A 23,775-nucleotide genomic window follows, 5' to 3' on the forward strand; every position below is an offset into this window, starting at 1 on the left:
ACAATTTACCTTTCAGAATTCTAAAAGGACAGGAAGACATGAACATGAAACTACCAATAACAGTTTCTATAAAACCATGCAGGAAATTCACAGAACTACAGGACTAAAGGGTGCCAAAATGTGGATACTAGGAGTTTCTATAAAATTTCTCAAAAGAAAAAAATGCTCACTGAGAGTTGATAAGGGGTCACAAGGAAGCGTAACTTCAAAGTAATCTCATGTCCATTTTCATATGGTTACTAGAGCAGAAGGTGATGAAAATAACAGTTGCATTACCATCTTGACAGCAGACAGACTGTAAATAAAGTCTTTTAAGCTACAGAAAAGTACACATGATGGCTGCTTTCCAGGATGTAAGACTGATAGGTGAAAGAGGTTAGTTTATGCAATATAATTCTAAAAGGCAGAACTAGGACTAAGGGGTAGGAGCAATAAAGGAGGGCATTTCCATCGATGTAAATTAGAGAACTGACAGTTAAAACTATTGAACAAAGGAACAGGCTATGTCACAAAGAAGAAAGCTTACCATCATTGAAAGTGTTCACACAGAGACTGTTGACTATCCACTAAATCTGTTGTGAAGATTAAATTTGCTAATATACGTAAAGTACTTAACACTGTCTAGAACAGGGTAACAGCTCAAAAAATACTATCTTTCATTACTACTACTACTATTATAACTTTATTACTTGTAAGTTTAGCTAAAACTTGCCTGTAAAATCATCTAGGTCTGCTGACTCTTGGAGATCTTTGATTTCTATGGTTACCAGGCTGGTCATAATTTTAAGTTTTCTTGAGTCAAATTTATAGCCTGTTTTCTTCCATCTCATTCAAGGTTTTTTTTGTGTGTGTTGTTTTGCTATAAAGCTGTATGCTGTATTCCCTTATAATAAAAAGATTAGTGCCTAACTTCTTGCTCTGTATGTTGTTTTCTCTATCCCTCGTTTTCATTTTGATCACTTCTATCAAAGATTCCTCTACTGTCTTAGTCTTTTCAAGGGAACTGTGGCTTCACTGATCAAGTACTAGTTTTTTGCTTATTCATTTTCTCTTTTAACTTTATTGATTACTTCATGTTTACTATGTCTTCCTCAATCTCCTTGAGTTATTAGTTCATTTATTTTCAGTACTTCCTGTTTTCTAATAAAAGTATTCAAGGTAATGACCTTTCCATAGAGTATCACTTTGACTACATTTAATAAGTTTTAATACATAATACATGTTAATTTCCAACTTTTTTTTCAATTTTGGTTTCTATTTTAACCCAAAAGTTATTTTAAAACTTAAAAATTTTAGAAGTAGAAAAGAAATTTCTCCCTATCTTCTTTGTTGTTAGATTCAATTTTGATTTTCAATGAAAAATATGCGCATTGTCCAGAGATTTCTTTTTTTTTTTTTTTTTGAGGCGGAGTCTCGCTCTGTCGCTCAGGCTGGAGTGCAGTGGCCGGATCTCAGCTCACTGCAAGCTCCGCCTCCCGGGTTTACGCCATTCTCCTGCCTCAGCCTCCCAAGTAGCTGGGACTACAGGAGCCCGCCACGTCGCCCGGCTAGTTTTTGTATTTTTAGTAGAGACGGGGTTTCACCGTGTTAGCCAGGATGGTCTCGATCTCCTGACCTCGTGATCCGCCCGTCTCGGCCTCCCAAAATGCTGGGATTACAGGCTTGAGCCACCGCGCCCGGCCCAGAGATTTCTTTGTGGCCAAAATACATAATCAACTTTTTTTTAATTTTTACTTATTTATTTATTTTTTTGAGACGGAGTCTCGCTCTGTCACCAGGCTGGAGTGCAGCGGCACGATCTTGGTTCACTGCAACCTCCGCCTCCTGGGTTCAAGGGATTCTACTGCCTCAGCCTCCCGAGGAGCTGGGACTACAGGCGCGCGCCACCACGCCCAGCTAATTTTTGTATTTTTAGTAGAGATGGGGTTTCGCCATGTTGGCCAGGATGGTCTCGATCTCTTGGCCTCGTGATCTGCCCACCTCGGTCTCCCAAAGTGCTGGGATTACAGGCCTGAGCCACCACGTCCGGCCTATAATCAACTTTTATAAACAGTTCACAAGTGCTGGAAAATAATATAAGTATAAGAAATCTTATGTTTTTCAGTACGAGGTTCTACACTCAGCTGAATTAAGCTTTTAAAAACTTGACACATATTAACTTTACATATTTATGGGGTATATGTAATATCTGGATACAGTCATACAATATGTAATGATCAAATCAGGGTAACTGAGATATCCATCATCTCAAACACTTACTTCTTTTTGTTTAGAACATTCCAAATTTTTTAGCATTTCTGAAATATAAAGAGTTAGGTTTATTAATTGCTTATTCAAATTATCCATATCCTTTAATGAGCTGTTCATTTTATGAGGCATGAAATTTGCTTTACCCATTTATGCCTAGTGTTTCATTACTGGACTGCTAAGCTTGTGGGAATTATTTATATCTTACTGCTCAAGGTCATGGCCAAGGTCTGATTTTTCACATGAAAAAATTTGCAGCCTCAGGCATAAATGGATTAAAAATAAATTCATCAACTTTCTCTTTCGTTGCTAATGCTTAATATATAAAGTTTTTATTTTTAAAAAACTTTCTTATTGAGACAGAAGTACAATTCAATGGATTTAGTACGTTCACAGAGTTGTACAATTGTCACCATAATTTAAGTTTAGAACATTTTCATCACCCCAAAATGAAACCCTAGACTCTTAAGCATTCACTACCTATACCATCGTTGGTGACCCCCTTCCCTTAGGTAACCACCAATTAACATTCCGTCTCTATAGATTATTTGCCTATTCTGGATATTTCATATAACTGCAATTGTATAATATATGTTCTTTTGTGACTGGTTTCTTTCACTTAGCGTTAACATTTTCAAAGTTCACCATGGATCATGAAAGCATTTATTTTTAATGCCAAGTAATATGAATATATCACTTTTTATTTATCCACTCATCAGCTAATGAACATCAAACTGTTTTCACTCTTTGGTTATTATGAATAATGCTGCTATGAACATATGTGTACTAGTTTTGGTGTGAACATATGTTTTCTTTTCTCTTGGATAACTTTATACATTTTGATGCCATGTTGTCTCATGCACAAAAAAGCAATAATCGTTAACATCTACTTCATGAATTGTATCTGCATAAAATATCAAATAAAACTTTTTTCTTTGTGTTTAATATTATTGCAAATAATACTATCCTTTTCTGAACATTTATTTGGTATATATTTTTCTTCCCTTTATTTGCAAGCTTCCTCTCAATTTGTTTAGAAGCATCTATTATAAATAACATCTCACTGGAAATGCTTTTTATACACTCTGATAACTTCATCTTTATAAGGGAAACTGATATCACTTTCTTGTGACAACTAACTTATTTCATCTTATTTGGCTTTTTAAAATATTTTTCTTGTTTTTCTTTCATTCCAATTTTCATCTAACCTGACAGAAATGAAACCATTTCATTTTAAAAGTATAAATGACCTGTTATTTTGGCTCTCTCTTCATTAAGGGTCATTTGGGCACTTTTGCAAACTTTCCCTAGTGGTGGCTGAATAGAGGCAGGAAGACAGGGCTACTATATTTCAATGGAATACATACAGTATTACTACACCTACTGCAAATAATCCTTTTATAAATAAACACTGCAACAGTATAAATAATACTTCCACTCTGTATGAGTGACTTCCACTCAAATATGAAAAAAAAAAAAAAACTAGAAGATTACTTTCTTGTCTAAAACCTCACAGGTTAAATATAAAAAGAGAAGATTTAATTATTTTGAAATCCAGTGTAGGTAAATATCACAAAAGGATTATTTATTTGATAATTTACGCTGCCTTTTAGGTGTTCAACATATACGCAGTGGCAAAGGCTCACCACTTAACCAAACTTTTGTCAGGCTCCTCTGATTCCTCTTTTCAATGCTCTTGCGTGAGCCTTGTCCTCAAGCCTCCTGGCCCAGTCGTAGCAAGAATTCTGCTAACTCAATTTAGTGAGAATCCCCCTACCCTTGATAATCTGGTCAACATGGCTTGCCTTCAGCAAGGCACTGTTTAGTGGTTCGGCAATAATCCTCTTACTCTTGAAGCCTCCTCTTAATAATTTTTTATCCACTGATTCTATCCTCCACCCCACTCTTCTCCTTGGCTATAAATACCCAACATTCTTTACTGTATTCAGAATTGAGCCCAGTTCTATACTACTGCAAAAGAGCCTTACTAAAATCTGTTTTTACCACTTTACTGTTGAGCTCTGGTTTTCTTTAACAATACTGACTCACGATAATTGAAATTATTATATTGAATTAAGTAATAACCCTCTAACATTCTCTACTTTTGATCTGGAAGACTACAGAAATAAACTCTTCAAGGCCAGAAATGGAAACAACCCCCCCCCTTTATCCAATCCTACACTGTTTTACAATAACCTAATCTTTATCTCATAAACCAGAGAATCTGAATTAGAAATAGTTAGAAACCCAATTAGAAACAGTACCCTGGTACTGTCTGAGGTCTAGACCTAATAGTTCAATTATTCTATTATTCCAAAAGAGCTTAAAAGTCTTGGTATATATTTCCTCATTTAACCTTACAAAAACACGTGGTCTCTAACAATTAGCAATGATGGAACTTAAGACTACCATGCATGTCTCCTATATTTTTTAATCTAACAAATTCATTATACTATATTATGAATTCCAATGTTTATCCTAAAATTGCAAGATAGTTACTCAGATGCCATAGTATTATATGTATGCTGAAATAAATCTTGACTATAGAGACTAATACTATCTACAGGACCTTTATAGTTTCCAATTCACTTTTCAATAATTTTTCCAGGATGTTTACAAAACAAGACTATGTTTCCATTTTTCCAAGATATAAATGAGAAGAAAAATAATATTTAATGTTTGTTATATGCTAGACTGTATGTTTAAGAAATCTTATTTAATCTTGCCAGCAATTCTGTATTTTTTCCCATCACAAAATTCACCACAGTACATCTTGAATTCTAGTATATTTTCAAAAATTGCAAGATAAGTATATTATTATGCAAAGAACATATCGTGAATACACTAAAATATATCAGACTATGTAGAATAACACTATGCATAGGCCATTTTTAATGTCAAAAGAGCTTTTCAATGGTTTCCCCAGGATGTTTCTGGAACAAGTAAATGTTTCCTTTTTATTCATGGCTTTGGCCATAGCTAGCATCTAAAATATCCAGGTTCAGCATGATCAGATCAGTTATTGTGAATTATTTGCCATCCAAACTGGACTGCCACAAGGTCAATCCAATCTATTGGCAACAAATACTTTTAAAATCAGGCCATTTCCCCCCCAGAGATTAGATAATAGTCTATTTGATGTTGGTATTTGAAGATTACTCCTCAGAAAAGTAGAGGGACTTACTTAACATAAATAAGTTTCTTGAAGGCTACCTTGCAAAAGCTCAGAACACATATTTGACATAGCTGATAAACACTCAATACCCACATCTCTTTGGAAACTATAATAATAATTGTAGCTAACATTCTGACTACTTACTCTATGCCAGACACTGTCTTATGTACTTTACATGTACTAATTAATCGAATTCTCTTATTAGTCCTATGAGGTAGATACTATTATCACCCCTAGTTTAGAAATAAGGGAATTGAAGTACAGAGACTTTAAACAAATTTGAGCAAGATTACACAGTTAGGAAATGACAGGGTTCATTTTGTTATACTGTCTCAAGAGATTTTGCATTTTCAACATGATAAGACTTACAGAAAGCTATACAGCAACACTTATGTCATCCCTCTCCCACTTCTGATTAAGAGTTCTCTCTCTAGGCCGGGCGCGGTGGCTCAAGCCTGTAATCCCAGCACTTTGGGAGGCTGAGACGGGTGGATCACGAGGTCAGGAGATCGAGACCATCCTGGCTAACACAGTGAAACCCCGTCTCTACTAAAAAATACAAAAATCTAGCCGGGTGAGGTGGTGGGCGCCTGTAATCCCAGCTACTCGGGAGGCTGAGGCAGGAGAATGGCGTAAACCCGGGAGGCAGAGCTTGCAGTGAGCTGAGATCCGGCCACTGCACTCCTGCCCGGGCGACAGAGCAAGACTCCGTCTCAAAAAAAAAAAAAAAAAAAAAAAGAGTTCTCTCTCTAGGCTACCAACAAACACATGCATGTGTGTACGTATGTGTCATTTAAAAACACATATGGGTTCCTATTGAGAAATATTTGGATTTTCATTTTTTGCTATATAAACAATATCACATATATGTACACACATACATACACATTTTCAAATCTGTTCAAGCTTATTTGTAAAACAAACTCTTAGCAATAAAATTGGTGTATTAAGGACTATATGCCTTATAATTATGATACATATTGCCAAATTGCCATAAAAACAGTTGTACCAATTTTTACCTCTACCCAAAGTATGTATACGCAAAATTTAAGTTTCACTAAATTTAACAAATGTACATAATGGGTAAATAATATAAACTCCGTAAGAGCTGAATGAATGAAGTTTTAGCACTCCTTAATCAACTATCTGTGCTGAGGATCTTTATGACACTATGGGAAAGCATCTTGGAATGAGCACTGGGCGAGAATCTGGAGACCACAGGGAGCCTCTGCTTACTCTCTTCCACATTACCCCCAAAGCACAGTAATACCAGTAAGTCAGTGCAACAACCTTGAAACCTGCCCAATTTTTAGATGGTCTTTACTGCTTAAACCGTTTGGCTTTATCTTTTATTACCTGAAACAATAAAAATCTTAACTGATATACTAGATGCTCCGGATGAGCTATTTAACTTCTCTAAACCTCTATTTTCTTCTTGGAAAATATGACACATGTGGAGAGACTGGGTATTAATCCTAACTCTGACTGCTGCCTAGCTGTATTATCCTCCACAAGACATTTTACTTTCAGCAAGACATTTGCCTCTCTGTGAACTTAATTTGCTCATCTGTAAAGTGGAGATACCAGTGACAAAAACACAAGCTAATAAGTGTATGCCACACAACAGGCATTATAATAAAAATTATTGTCATTACTATTGCTATTACTTATTAAAGAGTGCGACTTTAAAAACATATAAAGCTTTAAAGTTCCCACTGGTGTCTAACATGAAAAGCAATTTTTACAAACTTCTCAACAAATTTAAACAAATTCTACTAACAGTAACAGCTAACATTTTCTGAGCACTTAAACATAGTTTTTAAAAAGTATAAAACAATGTGATTATAAGAATAATACAACCACCCATGAAGTCGGTTGTATTATTGCTATCCCCATTTTACAGATGAAGAAACAGAAGCAAACAGTCATGATGTGACACTCAGAGCTGGGATACAAACTCAAACAGTCTGACCACAAAGTCTGTGTCTCTCTTGAACACGTTTACTACATTAACTTATTTTTGTACTTACTAGAGTGAGGTGTGTATACATTTAAAAATTAGTTCTTAAGCTCTAAATTGTATTTATTCTTGAGCTGGTCTTTACCCATTCTTACTCCCTCCAGACTGAAAATGAGTCCAAGTATTTGGAAATGGACCTATATCTGCAAATGAGTCTTTATATACACCGGCATGGAAGACTAAGATAAATATGTTAAGAGTATAAAGGTTACAGAGTAACAATGATAGGAAAAGGATACTCCTTTGTCATATCTTATAAGATGAAAACATAAGTACCCATCTTACCAGAAGTGAAGACAATGACTAATAATGACTATTTAAAGATCAGGAAAACCTATGCACCTGTCCCACAGTATCCATGGGGGACTGGTTCCAGGACCTTCCTTGGATTACCATCAAATCCTTGATATGAAATGGCATAGTATTTGCATATAACCTATGCACATCTTTCTGTATGCTTCAAATCCTTTCTAAATTACTTATAATATCTAATACAATGTAAATGCCATGTAAATAGTTGTTAGACTGTACTGTTTAGGGATTATAAAAAAATCTACATGTTCAGTACAGATGGTTTTTTTAAGAAAAATATTTTCTATCTGTGTTTGGTTGAATCCACAGATGCAGAGGGCTGACTGCACAAGGCTAATGAACATGTGATACTCTAGTCCCTCATACTTCATTCTCTACATATTTGCCAACAAGATTCGATTACAAGGTAAATTGGATCCTACTACTACCTGTTCCTCCTCTGTTTAAAATCCTACAATCAGAGTAGGTGCCTTACCATGACCCTAAAAACTCTGGCTTCTGCCTACCTCTCCAACTCTTTTTATTTATTTATTTATTTATTTATTTTTAGTGGTAGGGTCTTGCTTGCTGTCTCCCAGGCCTGAGTGCAGTGGTGCAATCAGAGCTCATTGCAGTTCCACCTCCTGGGCTCAAGCAATACTCCCACCATAGCCTCCTTGGTAGCTAGGACTACATACGGGTGGCATGCCATGACACCCAGTTATTTTGTTTAAATTATTTTCTGTAGAGACAGGGTCTCATCATATTGTCCAGGGTGGTCTCGAACTTCTGGCCTCAAGCAATCTTCCTGCCTTGGCCTCCAAAAGTGCTGAGATTACAGGTATCAGCCATTGTGCCCAGTTCTAACTCATTTTTTATTACTGCCCCTTCTGACTTACTCTGCTCAGGCCACACTTGCCTTCTTTCCATTCCTCGAACATGCCAAGCTCATTTCTGCTTTAGGACTTTTGTTCTGACTGTTAGCTCTGCCTGGAAAGCTCCGATCCCAGATCTTCCCATGGCTGGCTCCTTCTTAAATTCAAAACTCAGCTCAAATATTTCTTCCTCTGACTCTCCCCAGTCATTCCACAGAAGGAAACTCTACCTCAACCCCAGTTTCTATCCCCTTCCGTATTCCATTACCTTTGTAGTACTTGCCACTATTTAAAATTCAAGTATTTATTTACTGGCTATGCATTTATTATATCTTCTCTCAACTGAAATATAAAATCCTTGAAGGCAGGGGTCTTAGTGGTCCTTTTACACCACTCTATCATATCTAGAGCAGTGCCTATGCATGTAATGGGCCTCAGACAAATATTTGTTGAGATTAAGTAAAAAGCACTGAAAAATAATAAACAAACTGCTTTTAACTGTGCCAGAGACAAGAGATTATTAGAAAGTCACAAAGAAAATAGAATATGATGACTCTTCTGGACCTATTCAGTTTGGTTGGTAATATGAATACATATAAGGCACCTGAAAGTTTGAATGTATTGAAATGGAGAAATTACTAAGTGTAGTCCTAATGGCCTGATTAAATTACTGCATTTTGATAATTAATGCCAAGAAAGAACCATTCTTTGGTGAAAATTTCTTTATGGTCAGCTAACTTTTTTTCCATTCAACTTCCCTTTTACTTACTTATTAACAAGATATAATTAGAAAAGAAGGGGTAACAGAGGATTAGGCAAGAAGGGATAATTAATGAATAATCTACTAAGGTTTTTATTTTGAATTTCAAAGTAATTTCATTCCAGGTTAAACTAGACAATTCTTATCTGTTTCACTTGGCAGACAATTGACCAAAGAAACCTTTTCATGACATACTCTTTCAGTAAACAGTTGTTTTCTTCCAAAATTTAAAAATGCATTTTTAATTATTAAATTTTTAGGCCTTTGATAGTCTTCAGTAAATAAAACTATTTGAGAAATTACAGAAGCTTCAAATACTATAAAATTAAAACTCAAAAGTTCATACATGTCATTAATCAACTACACTCTGCATTACTGTTTCAGTACAGTAACTCTGTGGTATTAGGTATGTTATCAACTTTGTTATATTTAATAGTTATCTCTTAATAAAGGTTGACTATTTTTTTTTTTTTTTTTTTTTTTTGAGACGGAGTCTCGCTCTGTCACCCGGGCTGGAGTGCTGTGGCCCGATCTCAGCTCACTGCAAGCTCCGCCTCCCGGGTTCACGCCATTCTCCTGCCTCAGCCTCCCGGGTAGCTGGGACTACAGGCGCCGCTACCTCCCCCGGCTAGTTTTTTGTAGTTTTTAGTAGAGACGGGGTTTCACAGTGTTAGCCAGGATGGTCTCGATCTCCTGACCTCGTGATCCGCCCGTCTCGGCCTCCCAAAGTGCTGGGATTACAGGCTTGAGCCACCGCGCCCGGCCAAGGTTGACTATTAAGTTGACATTCAAATTAAGACAGGCAAACGGGATAGGAAAGTGGTATCTCTAAAACTTCAGGTAATCCAGCTCACTTCTGCATAGAAACTGGACTTGCTATTTTTTTCCACTGTGTGTGGTAAAATGAAGCGCATCACATGCACAGATTTGGGATTTTTATAGTTTTAGTAATCAATAATACTTCTGACTGTAAAACAGGGAGAATTTCTAAGCACTGAGATTTTATTTAAGCCTAATCACATAAAATTCATCATATTTTTGGACATTAGAAGGCAACTGGTATTTCAGGATATTATGCTATTAGGCTATTTTACCTATTTGTTTTAATCTAATGGCCAAAGTGTCTTTAGACTGAAGTATCTAATGACCAAAGTGACTTTGATTCACTTATTTTTTTGAAAATGCCAATAATACACAATATAAAGAAGCATAATTTATGCTTTGTAGAACTATAAAGAAATGCTATTATTTTGATGAAAATTATAAACAGCGAAAAACTTTCACTCTGCATAGACAGAAGTGCCCAAAAATTTCATTTCTCCTTTTATTTTCTTTTGAATAATGATAAACTTCTCTACTGTCTAGCTCAATGTCAGACAAATAGGAAATAGTCGATACATCCTTTGTGAATAACTTAATTTCATGCCTCCATGCACTTATAACCCAACAATACTAGTCAACTTACTGACATCAGGGATATACTGATAATGCTAGAAGAAATCTAACAAAGTGACCCAGGATTACATATTTTCACACATAAGCATTCTTCAACTATATATTAAAATTTATTTCCTGAAAAAATGTAAAAGGACAAAAGTCCATTTAATAAAGACAGTTTCACGCCTAACAACTTGATCTAAATGGGTAATACATATTGTGAGATCATATTGAAGTCAATATAATCCATAACTTATGAATTATCATAAATATCCTAAGAAGTTAATGTCCAGTGTAGAGGAAAATATCTAAATTATCTTCTAAAAATAGATATGAAATATACAAATAACAATTTCAAATAAAATACGACTGATGTACCTTTGCTGAACTATCAAGCTCCTATTATCCTAAAATTAGAATGTCTCCATCTGTTAATCTGACATGAACAAGCTTATAAATGAAATCAGAACAACAGTGTATTCTGGCAAAACCAGAAACTTCCTGAAAACCTAGAAAAACATGTTCACAACAGATGGGTCATTTTGAAAATAAATACATCAATCTGTCAAACTAAGTACTGTTCTAATTCTCTAAATTAAAATCATTTGGAGTTCTACTTTTCAAGAGTCTGTGACATTAGGAAGGCCAAACAGGAAAAACCTAAAGATGCACATATACACGTCTGACGTGACCTAAAGTGTCATATTGTTAGGTTTCCTGTTAAACATACTAAATTTAGGTAAAGTCCTTACCAGTTAACTTCTTCACAGGCTGGAGCCGAACACTGATAGACTGATGTGTGAGTAAGGGGGAGGATGGAAGAGAGCGAGACATGCCCTCCATAATCCGAATGTGCTGCATACCTTCACTCACTGGAAGTGGCGGGACGGCGTAGTCTGGCTCAAAAGCACAGTCGCTTTCTGTGGAGATGCCACCTGTTAGAAGGGGATGGAACAAAAGAGCTGGTGAGAAAAGATCCTGCCTTCCCTATTAAAATACATCTTATAGGATAATTCAGAACAACAAATATTGATTTTTCACTGTGAAAAATCAAATAAAGTATTTTCACTACATGCATTCATTTCTACACTTACTATGTACTCAATTCCAGGTCTAGCACTAGGAAACTGAAGATGAGTAAACTAAGGTTCCTTCTTATAAGGTGTTCACTGTCTCATGAGAGATGCAATCATATAAGGAAATATAAGAAAATATATTTCCACATAAGTTGTATAAAGAAATGATCTTACATTTTTTTTCCTGATAAGACACACATGAAAGGTATTTATCTGCTTAGCAAGCCATCACGTGCAATTGCTAGTAGGATCACTGTAACTCTATTTCTTTCTCCCCACCTCCAAGAAAATACATAAAAATTCAAGTGGTTAAGGCTGACATTGTTATATAATGATCTTTGAATCTAATTTTTAAAAAGAGTAATTATATGCTGTTTACTTCTATCTATATGCTGCTGACTTCCATTTCTGGTAATGGCAGAATTATGTACTTCAGATAAACTTTTCCCAAGGAAAATTAGAACCATGAACATATGGTATAAAATTATATATATATAAATTTTTAAATATATATATTTTGTGTGTGTGTGTGTGTGTGTAGTCTAAGGCCCACCAAGGGGGTGAAAGTGGTGCTGGCAAAACTCCAACACTTTTGTTAAAAGCCCAAAGAACTATACTGTAGGAGCAAGTATGAACTGAAATTTGACAGGCTCTCACAGGGACTAAAGCTCAGCTCTAAATATTTCCCATAAAATTAAATCAAGGCAATCTTGGATTGATCATGCCCGCTAAAAACAAACATAAATCTTTGTGGAGGAAGGTAATATCATCGTAGGTCTCAAATTATTTATATAATTTATCACATACAGCATCTAGCCCTTAATTAACAATAACAGAGATAAGATAACATGAACAAAGTAAATCAGAGAAGCCATATAAACCAGAAATAGTCTCACAGAGAAATACAGAACACAAAACAATGAGGGACAGAATTTAAAATAATATGCTAAACATGTTTAAGAAAATAAACGTTCAAAATTTTAGCAGAGGAATGAAATTATGAAATTTAAAATGTAATAAATAGACTTAAAGGTAGATTAGACATAAAATTAGTAAACTGGAAGATGCATCAGAAGAAAACATTAAAATGATGAATGGAGAGTCCAAGAATGGAATTGGATTCTTAGATATGACACCAAAAGCACAAGCATTAAAAGAAAAAAATTAATTGGATTTCATCAAAATTAAAAACTTTGTGCAACAAAGGATAATATCAAGAGAGTGAAAAGACAATGCTCACACTGGGAGAAAATATTTCCAAATCATGTATCTGATAGGAGTCTAACATCTAGAACAAGCTTATCTAGCCCACGGGCTGCATGCGGACAAGGACAGCTTTGAATGTGGCCCAAAACAAATTTATAAACTTTCTTAAAACATTACGGTTTTTTGGTTTTTTTTTTTTTTGCAATATTTTAAAGCTTATCAGCTATCGTTACTGTTGGTGTATTTTATGCGTGGTCCAAGACAATTCTTCTTCTTCCAATGTGGCCCAGGGAAGCCAAAAGATTGGACACCTCTGATTTATTAGGTTGGCGCAAAAGTAATTGCAGTTTTTTTGCCATTACTTTTAATAGAATATATAAAGAACTACTTCAACTCATCAACAAAAAGACAAACAACCCAATGTAGAAATGGGCAAAGCTGGTTGTCTTGACTCATGCCTATAACCCCAAGACTTTGAGAGGCCAAAGCGAGTGGATCACTTGAGCCCATAAGCTTGAGACCAGCCTGGGCAATGGAATGGGATCCCATTTCTACAAAAAATATTTTTAAAAAAACTAGCCAGGTGCAGTGGCATGTACCTGTAGCCCCAGCTACTTGGGAGGCTCAAGTGAGAGGATCACTTGTGCCCTGGAGGTTGAGGCTGCAGCGAGCCATGATCACACCACCGCACTCTAGCCTGGGTGACAGAGTGAGACCATTTCTTGAAAAAGAAAGAAAACAAACAAACTTCAAAGTACTTGAATAAACATTTCTCCAAAGAAGATACACAAATGGCCAATAAGCACATGTAATGTAGCTCCACAATCATTACAGAAAAACAAAGCCAAAATGAGAGACCACTTTACACCCACTAAAATGGGTATAACAAAAAAATGTTGGTGGCAAAATTAAAACCTTCATACATTGCTGGTGGAAATGTAAGACAGCGGTTCCTCAAAAAGTTAAACACACAATTACCATATGACCTAGCCATTTCACTCCTTTGTATATATCCAAAGATACGAAAACAGGTTTTCAAGCAAAAACTTGAACATGAACGTTCACAGAAGCATTATTCATAGTAGGCAAAAAGTGGAAACAACCCAAATGCCATTAACTGGTGAACGGATAAACAAAATGTGGCATATTTATACAATGAAATCTTACCTAGCCATAAAAAGAATGAAGGTCTGATTCATGCTACAATATTCAAAAGCCTTGAAAACATAGTAAGTGGAAGAAGTCAGACACAAAAGACCACATTTGTATTATTCCATTTATATGACGTGTTCAGGAGAGGCAAATCCACAATCTCCCATGTTCTCTCCATTTCTTAACCACAACCTTAGATGAGGCCACTATTATCTTATCCCAAACTTCTGTTGGGAGAAATCTAGGATTTATTCTCTATCCATGGATTTCAGGAATTTAACTAGGATATATCTTAACTTTTTTTCTTCTCATTCATCTCCGGGTTCTTTCACTTACTACACTGACTAAATCTTCTCTTCCAACTTTTCTTTTCTCTCTCTTTGGAATTCTGGTCAGATGAATACTGTATCTCCTAGACTTACTTTTCAAGTCTCTTTCTCTCATCCTTGATTTCCAATCTTTCATGAATATAATTGACATTGATTCATATGAAATTGCGGTATTTTATAGTTACATAAACAAAGAGGCAAGCCATTAGTGTAATTCCTTAACTGAGGAATCTTTTTATTGAAAAAAATCAGCATTAAATTTTTGAAAGCAATATATTTGATTCAGTGAAGCACCTCTTTTCACTTAAAATGTTCCAATGTTAAAAATTGGCAGATAATTTTAGAATCTAATAACACTCCTTAAGGAATAATACTGCAATTAGTCCAGTTTGGCTGTCCTACTTTACTTCTCTGCTTAAAATATTTTCTTCCATCTTCTTTGTCCTATAAATTGTGCCTGAACTCATTGTAGCTACAGAGAAAAAACTAAAAATACAAGTTTAAAGGACTGGTGAGCAGAGAATCTGATTATATACCAGCTTTTCCTGGGTAACTAGCAATCTCAAAATCTCAGTGGTTTACAACATTTCCTGTATGTTCATGAGCCTTCAGACTGACTCTGAGTCAGCTGATCTAGGTTGGGCATGATAGGGCTAGCTAGATACCAGTACTATGGTCAGGTTCAAAACTATTGCTGTGTGTCTTCAATACTGGGTCCAGTCACTGAAGGCAAGTGAATATATGTAGCATGCTCTTCTTGGCAGAAAAGAGGAGTACAGGAGGCCAAGTCAAATTCAGAGGAACATACTTAAGACTTCTGCTCAAGGCTGGGCACAGTGGCCCACGTCTGAAATCCCAGCACTTTGCGAGGCTGAGGCAGGGGAGTAGCTTGAAGCCAGGAGTTAGAGATCGATGTGGGCAACAATGTAAGACACTGTCTCTACAAAAACTAAAAATATCTGGGTGTGGTGTCAAACACCTGTAGTCCCAGCTACTTGGGAGGCTGAAGCAGGAAGATCAATTGAGCCCAGGAGTTCGAGGCTGCAGTGAGCTACGATCATACTACTGTACTCTGGCCTGGGCAATAAAGTGAGACCCTGTCTCTACTGAAAAAACAACTAAGAAAAACCTCTCTGCTCACTAACATTCCACTGGCCCAAGGAACTCATGAAGCCAAGAGCAGCATCACTGGGGCAGGGACATATACTTGGCCTATACCAGTGGGAGCTTCTGCAAAGTTGCATAGCATAAGGAATACATGTACAGTTTTACAACATGAAGTTAAAAAAAAGGGGGGGGAGCTGGGGGGAGTCCAATTTACCAAGCATATAAGACAGCATCTACTGATACTGTGCATTACTCAATCTTTATTTTCTACTTTTCTTTTCCTGCTTCAGTCAACCAAATTAAAAGTGACTGAGATAATGTGATGGAGATGTGGCAGAATTTAAAAACTGCTAACTTGACAGAAAAAATTCAGTTATGCTGGACACCTGGTGACTAGACATTCAGAAGTTGAGTTCAGAATGCACCAGAATCTAAAGTGTATGGACACCAAAGACATGTCAGGAGTGACTATGATCCAATTGAGATTTCAGTCATCACGAAGTATTATACTTAACATAAATGATTATTAGATATTAAAGTTCAAGTTAACAGAGAAACTCTTCAGTTGAAGACAATACATATTCTAGAGAACTGCCTTCAAGTTTTTCAAGTCATAAAAATAACTGCAAATAAAAACCCAGAAATCAAAAACCTCTAGCATAATATGTTCACTTGGTGATAATTCAGTGAACTGTATACATCATTGGAGATTTTTTCAGTTTATATGTCATGCTTCAATAAAAGCTTACTTTTTAAAAGTACACAGGAGAAAACTATATAGCATGGTGATAAACTGGCCCCTAAAGATAAGGCAATTTTGCATATGTAACAGAAGCAAAGGAGTTTTGCCTAAATTATTTCAAATGTCCTTTTAATTCAGAGCTTGTATCATCACTCTGTGACTCTGTAACGTCCTTACAAGTCCATACATCAGGCAAGAAACAGGAAGTTTAACAATGAGTATAGGATCATATGATCAGACAACATGATTGCCTATGGAAAAATTCTAAGGTGTCTACAAAAAAGCTGTAAGAAAAAATAAGTCAATAAGGCAAATTCACAGGTTACAAAGTTAATGTACAAGAATCAAGTGTCTTCCTATATGCTAGCAATGAACATTTGGAAAATTTTAAAAAACATTTAACCAACATTATTACAATAACACTACAAATATAAAATATTTATGAATACATCTGACAGAATACATACAATGTACTCTGAAAACTACAAGAAACTGATAAAAGAAATTAAAAACCTAAATGGAGCCAGGAGTTGTGGCGTGTGCCTACAGTCCCAGCTACTACTTGGGAAGCTGAGACAGAGGAACTGCTTGAGCTCAGGAGTTTAAGACCAACCTGAGCAACACATAAAAAAACTAAAACAAAATCCAAAAAACCTAAATGGAGCAATGTACCATGTTTATGGATCTGAAGACTCCCTATCACTATGTCAATTGTCTCCAAAGTGATCTACGGGTTTGAAGCAATCCCTATGGGAATATAGCAGGCAGTTGTTTTTATAGTAATCAACATGCTAATTTTAAAATTTATACAGAAAAACAAAAGAACTAGGATAGCCACAACAATTTTGAACAAACAAAACCAAAACTAGAGTCCAAAGAGTACCTAATTTCAAGACCTGCCATACGGTACAGTAATCCAGAGCTTAGATGGTGTTAGAAAAACAATGGACACAAAATGAATGAAACAGTCTAGAGCATTCAGAGAAAGAATCACACATATAGCCAAGTAATTTGTGACAAAGGTGAAAGGATAATTCAATGTAGAAAGGATATTTTCAACAATTAATTTTGTAACTCCTGGACATCCAAATGCAAAAACATGGACCTTGAAGCGTACCTCTACTCACGAAAACATCAAAGAGAAATTAGTCACAGACTGGAAATGTTTAAAAAAAAAACAACTATAAAATTATTAGAAGAAACTATAAAACTATAAAATTATAAACTTTTTAGAAGAAAACATAGGAGAAAATCTGTGTGACCTTGGGTCAGGCAGATTTCTTACAAAGGATACCATTTTTTATAGGGGTCATATAAAAACACTGATAAATTGGAATTAATAAAAATTAAAAATTTCTACTCCTCAAATGATACTGTTACAAAATGAAAAGCAGTACTGAATGGAAGAAAATATCTGCAAAACACATATCTAATAAAGGACTGGTAGTTAGGCTGTAAGAACTCTTAACTCAGGAACAAGAATGCAAACTACCCAATTTTAAAAATGGGCAAAAGATCTGAAAAGACACTTCACTAAGTAAGAAACATGGATGTTAATATAGTTTGGATATCTCCTATCTCATGTTGAATTGTAACTACCAATGCTACAGGTGGGCCTGTTGGGAGGTCTTTGGATGATGGCCAGAGGGGGATCCCTCATAGCTTGTTGCTGTCTCGTGATAGTGAGTTCTCATGAGATCTGGTTATTTAAAAGTGTGCAGCACCTCCCTCCACCCCTTGCTCCTGCTCCCGCCATGTGAGAAGGTGGCTTCCCCATCCACCTGCCACTATGACTGAAAGTTCTCTAAAGCTTCCCTAGAAGCCAAGAAGATGCCAGCACCATGATTCCTGTACAACTTTCAGAATTGTGAGCCAATTAAACCTCTTTTCTTTATATATTACTCAGTCTCAGGTATTTCTTTATAGCAATGAAAGAATGGCCTAATACAGATGCTCAACATCATTAATCATTATGGTAATCCAAACTAGGAGTTACTACTACACACCTAGTAAAATGGCTAAAATTAAAAAACAAAATACTAGCAAAACCGAGTGCTGTCAAGAGTGAACTAGAGATCTCATATACTGCTGGTAACAAGATCAACTGGTATATATAAGTTGGGAAACAGTTTGACAGTTTGTAAGTAAACCTACCATATGACCCAGAAATCCAGCTCTTAGGAATTTACCCAAGACAAATGAAGATATATGTCCCTCCTCCCACACACAAATAGCACACTTACTATTACCCTCCACAAACTGAAAAGTACCCAAATATCCATCAACTGATGAATGGATAAACAAATTGTGCCATATACATACAACAGAATCTTACTCAGCAATAAAAGGAATGAACTTCTGATGTGTGCACAAAAATAAAAAATGGGTAGTATAAGTCAAAAGACTATATACTACATGGCTTCATTTACAAAATATTCTGGGAAATATTATAGTATTAGAAAGCAGTTAAGTGGTCGCTAGGGATTAGGTTGAGGGAGACAAGTGATTACAAGGGGGCATGAGGGAACTTTTTATGTAAATAAGCTATATGTGATTTAGTGGTATTTAACATGACTATATACGTTTGTAAAAATTCATGGTATGTACACTTAAAATGGCAAATTTTACTTACATAAATTAAATTTAAATAAACCTGACTTTTAAAAAATCTACAGTAATTTGTAATAACATACTCACTGTACACTTATGATTTGTGAACTTTTCTAATTGGATATTTTATCTCCAAAGTCCACTTTTAAAAAGTATTCAAAAGAAAGTAACAGCACAGGTGGTAATCTGGTCCCTAAAACGAGTGTAGGCATGTCAAACATAATATACACAATACCAATGCATAATTTCTCAAAGGGCTTTCATGTATGTCTGAAACAATGGGGTTTGGCCTAAATTATTCCTAATGTTCTTTCATGCAAAGATTTATACCACTCTGAGACTACAATTATCTCACACAATCACACACTATTAAACACTAAAAAAAAAAAAAATAAGCAGAGAAAGTTTAATAACTAATTAAAGATCATAAAGTCAATCAGCAACAGAAGAAAATTAAAACCCAAATCTTTACCATGGTCTACAAAGCTCTACATGATCTGGTTACCACCTACTTAATTCTCTCGCCTCCTCCCCTTCCAACTTCTCTGACTTCATCCCTTCCCACTTTCCGCCTCAATTCACACAGCACTCATCATTACCTGATATGACTTTCTTTTTTTATTTCTCTCACTCCTCCAGAATGAAAGTATCTTAACAGTAGGGACTTTCTCTCGTTTGTGTATCATGTAATTCAGCCCGATTGAGACATGGGTATTAGGGTAGCCCCCAGGTGGACAGAGGGGCAAAGCTGACTCACGCCTCCAGTCTTCTCCAGAGACTCAGCTCTGGCCCTTCCATCTGCCTGGACTACTCTGTCCCAGGGTCTTCTTTTGGTGTCTTCGTCTCACAATCTCAGCACAGAAGGGACATCTTTACTTGCAGTGGCTTTAATGCCCTGGCTAGAATCTCCAGTGCAGACTTGAACAGAAGTAGTAATAGCAGACATGAGAAAAGAAAAACTTTCAGCTTTTCAATATTCTGTCTGCATCAGTGAGATGCAAATAGAAAGGACTCCTAGTGAAATAAATTCTATGAATGAAATCTATAAGGAAAAGCCTTCAAAAGGAGTGCTAATGTCATTCTGCAGGAGACAGAAATCACAGACAAGAGACAAACCATGAATGTAAAGATTGTACAAAAGCCTTCAGTAACCATATTCCCTTCAGAGACATAGGAGAATTCAAAACGAAAAGAAACCCTTTGAACAATTTCAGAGCAGGACAGTATTTGATCTATAGTCACCTCCAAAACATACATGAGATCGCACACCGAAGACAAACTTTATGACTGTAATCAGTGTGGAAAGTTCTTCAAAAACAGCTCTTGCTTTGTAGTGCACAAGAGAATATACACTGGGCAAAAACTCAACACAAAGACTGTGGGAATCTTAGTAGGAGCGCTCATTTTACTGTGCACTGGAGCGGATATCCATGTTGGAGAAAACTCCACAACAGCATTGACTGGGAAAAAGTAGAAACTTTCACCTTACAATGGCTATACACACATGAGAGAAACACTATGAATACGATAAATTCGGGAAAACTCTTGAGCAGGAACTTTAATATGACTGAACATGTTTAGACACATTCTGGGAAGAAAGGCTATAAATGCAATGACAGGGAAGGTTTTCAGAAGTTATTCAACCTATGCCTATGGAAAAAGGTGAGGACATATAAACGAGAGAAATCGTATATGTAATGAATATGTTAGAAAGGCTTCAATAGTCCTTCTTGCCTTTAGAGATACAAAAAGTCACACTGGAAAGAAACCTTAAGAGTATACACCACATAGGAGGGCCTTCAGCCAAAAAATTTTTTCTTGTTCTACACAAGAGAATTAATACAAGGAAACAAATCATATGACTGTTTAAAAAAATCAGTAAGGACATATATTTGAAAAATATAATTAGGTTCCAATTCCAGGAAAGATGGAGTACACATACCCTATCTTGTCTCTCTCATTGAATACAACTATAAACCCTGGAAAGAATGCGCAGAGCTTAATTCAAGTTTCCCATCTGGCATGTAAGGAGCTTAGAAGTCTTCACTTCATCCAACATGTAAAAAACTAAACACAATGAAAAATCAACAACTCTTCTTACATTCTTTAGAGAAGTGAAGTTACAATGTAAACTGCTGTGCCAAAAGTTTTGGAGAGACAGACAGGTGACTATAGAGAATAACAACTTACCAGTGCAGAAACCCACAAGCAGCAACCTCAGTGGGAACCAATACAGAAGCAGGAAAACCTGAACTGTAGTTGATGAATTATTGGAGGCTCACACAGACAAGCCTGAGAAATCAAAATTCCGAGGGGACCCAGTTTCAGAGAGGCCCCAATCTTTTGTGAGTTTTATCTCCTGGAGCACTATGAGGCTCTCAGTAATTATTGAAGAAAAATCCACTCCTGCTTCCAGGAGGGGCAGAGGGAAGGTAATCATTTTGAAATGTACCAGAGAATGGTATTCTTAACCATCAGGAGAAATTATTTTCCCAGAGCTTAACCAAACTTGTGAATGAAAAATACCAAACTTCAGCCTCCTCCAGTCATCCTGTTCCACCTAACTATGAGAAAGGGAAAAACAAACAAACACAAAACAAAGAAAAAAACAGAGAAGCACTGGTAAAGTTCACAGTGAAGGGGCACAGGCTCACCAAAAGACAAGAACTTACGAAAGTACCATAGGATGCTTCCTTTTCCCACATACCTGAACACTACATTACTAAAGGTTTATTCACCACAGTTCCTTTCACTCAAAACATCATGTCTACCTTTCAGCAAAAAACTGCAAGACACATTAAAAGGGGAAAGATACTGTTGAAAGAGACAGAGCAAGGATTAGAAACACACCCAGTTACAGTGTGTCCGGAGTTGGTTCCTTCCGATGGGTTCGTGGTCTCGCTGACTTCAAGAATGAAGCCGCAGACCTTCGTGGTGAGTGTTACAGCTCTCAAAGGTGGCACGGACCCAAAGAGTAGCAAGATTTATTGTGAAGGGCAAAAGACCAAAGCTTCCACAGCGCAGAAAGGGACGCAGATGAGTTACCGCTGCCAGCTGGTGTGGCCAGCTTTTATTCCCTTATTTGTCCCCGCCCATGTCCTGTTGATTGGTCCATTTTACAGAGTGCTGATTGATCCACTTTACGTAGCACTGATTACTGCATTTTATAAACCTCCAGCTAGCTACAGAGCCCTGATTGGTGCGTTTTTACAGAGCACTGATTGGTGCATTTTATAAACCTCTAGCTAGCTACAGAGCGCTGATTGGTGTGTTTTACAAATTTCTCGTAAGACGGAAAAATTCTCCAAGTCCCCACTCGACCCAGGAAGTCCAGCTGGCTTCACCTCTCAACAGCAGGGATTAAATATCCTGCTATACACTGGTTCTGACTATAAATGTAAACAATTATGATTAATATGCTATGGGATTTCATGAAAAAAGTAGACAACATGCAAGAACAAGTAAGTAATATAAGTAGATGGAAATTCTATTAAAGAATAAGAAAATGCAGAGATCGAAAACATTAGAATAGAAATTAAGAATGCCTTTAATGGGTTCATTAGCAGACTGGACATGACTGAGGAAAGAGTCTGAGCTTGAGGATATGTGAATAAAAACATTCAAAACTGAAAAGCAAACAGAAAAAAGAACAGAACACCTAAGAACTGTGGAGCCATTACAAAAGGTGTAAATATGCATAATGGGAATTACAGAAGAAGAAATATTTAAGTCAATAATGACTGAAGATTTCCCCAAATTAATGTCAGACACCAAACCATAAACAAGAAAGCTCACAGTACCCCAAGTAGGATAAATGCCAAAGAAACTATGCTTCAGTAAAACATATTCAGACTTTAGAAAATCAAAGAGAAAGAAAAAAATATTAAACCAGAGGGGAAAAAACCTTACCTACAAAGAAGCAAAGAAAAAATTATTAATATATCTGACATCTCCTCAGAAACAATACAAGAGTAGAATGAAATAAAGTGGTTAAAAAAAATAACCTAGAATTCTGTACCCCGCAGAATCATCCTTCAAAAGTGAAGAAGAAATAAAGACTTTCCCAAACAAAAACAGAAAGTTTGTTGCCAGTAGACCTGCCTTGCAAGAAATGTTAAAAGTTCTTCAGAGAAAGAAAATGATATAGGTCAGAAAGTCTGATCTACATAAAGAAAGCATAAGTTTTAGAGAATGAGTAAGTGAAGATAAAGACTTTTTAAAAAATTCTTAATTGTTCTAACAGATAAGGTGTTCAAAATAACAATAGCAACAATATATTTGATTATGTATGCTTGTGTGTGTACGTGTATATGTATAACATATTTATATACACATACACACGTGTGCATGTATGCTTGTGTGTGTGAGTAAAATAAATGACGACAATGATATAAGGAATGCCAGGGAGGAATAAGGGATATTTTGTTATTACACAGTATCTGCACTACCTGTGAAATAGTACAGTATTATTTGAAAGTGAACTTCAGTTTATTGTAAATATATATTGCAAATCCTACGCAGCCACTAAAAAAGGTGAAAAAATAAGTGATATAAGAAAGGAAAGAAAATTGAATTATATAAAATTTTGAATTAAAACAACAAATGGCAGAAAAGAGTAGAAGACAAATATAGAAACTGTGAAGGGCAACAAACAGAAAACAGTAATAAGTATGGTAGATATTAATCCAACTATATCGATAATCACTTCAAATGTCAATGATCTAAAAATACCAATTAAAAGTCAGAGA

The 23,775-nt window shown here is 36.0% G+C and overlaps 1 protein-coding gene across 4 annotated transcripts in view; it reads right to left on the bottom strand.

Moving 5' to 3' along the window:
- The window catches only part of TANC2 (tetratricopeptide repeat, ankyrin repeat and coiled-coil containing 2), a 476,614-nt gene that overhangs the window by 321,451 nt on the left and 131,388 nt on the right, over nt 1-23,775 (bottom strand). For 2 of the 4 annotated variants that reach the window (XM_033184063.1, XM_033184062.1), the window contains exon 4: nt 11,669-11,740. In XM_033184063.1, coding sequence (XP_033039954.1) covers nt 11,669-11,740 — 72 coding nt within the window. Of the gene's footprint in view, nt 1-11,557; nt 11,741-23,775 lie in introns of all 4 variants that reach the window. The other 2 variants (XM_033184061.1, XM_033184060.1) reach the window with 1 other exon arrangement.

This window comes from Trachypithecus francoisi, unplaced genomic scaffold, assembly GCF_009764315.1.
Source record: "Trachypithecus francoisi isolate TF-2019V2 unplaced genomic scaffold, Tfra_2.0 Lachesis_group20, whole genome shotgun sequence".
NCBI lineage: Eukaryota > Metazoa > Chordata > Mammalia > Primates > Cercopithecidae > Trachypithecus > Trachypithecus francoisi.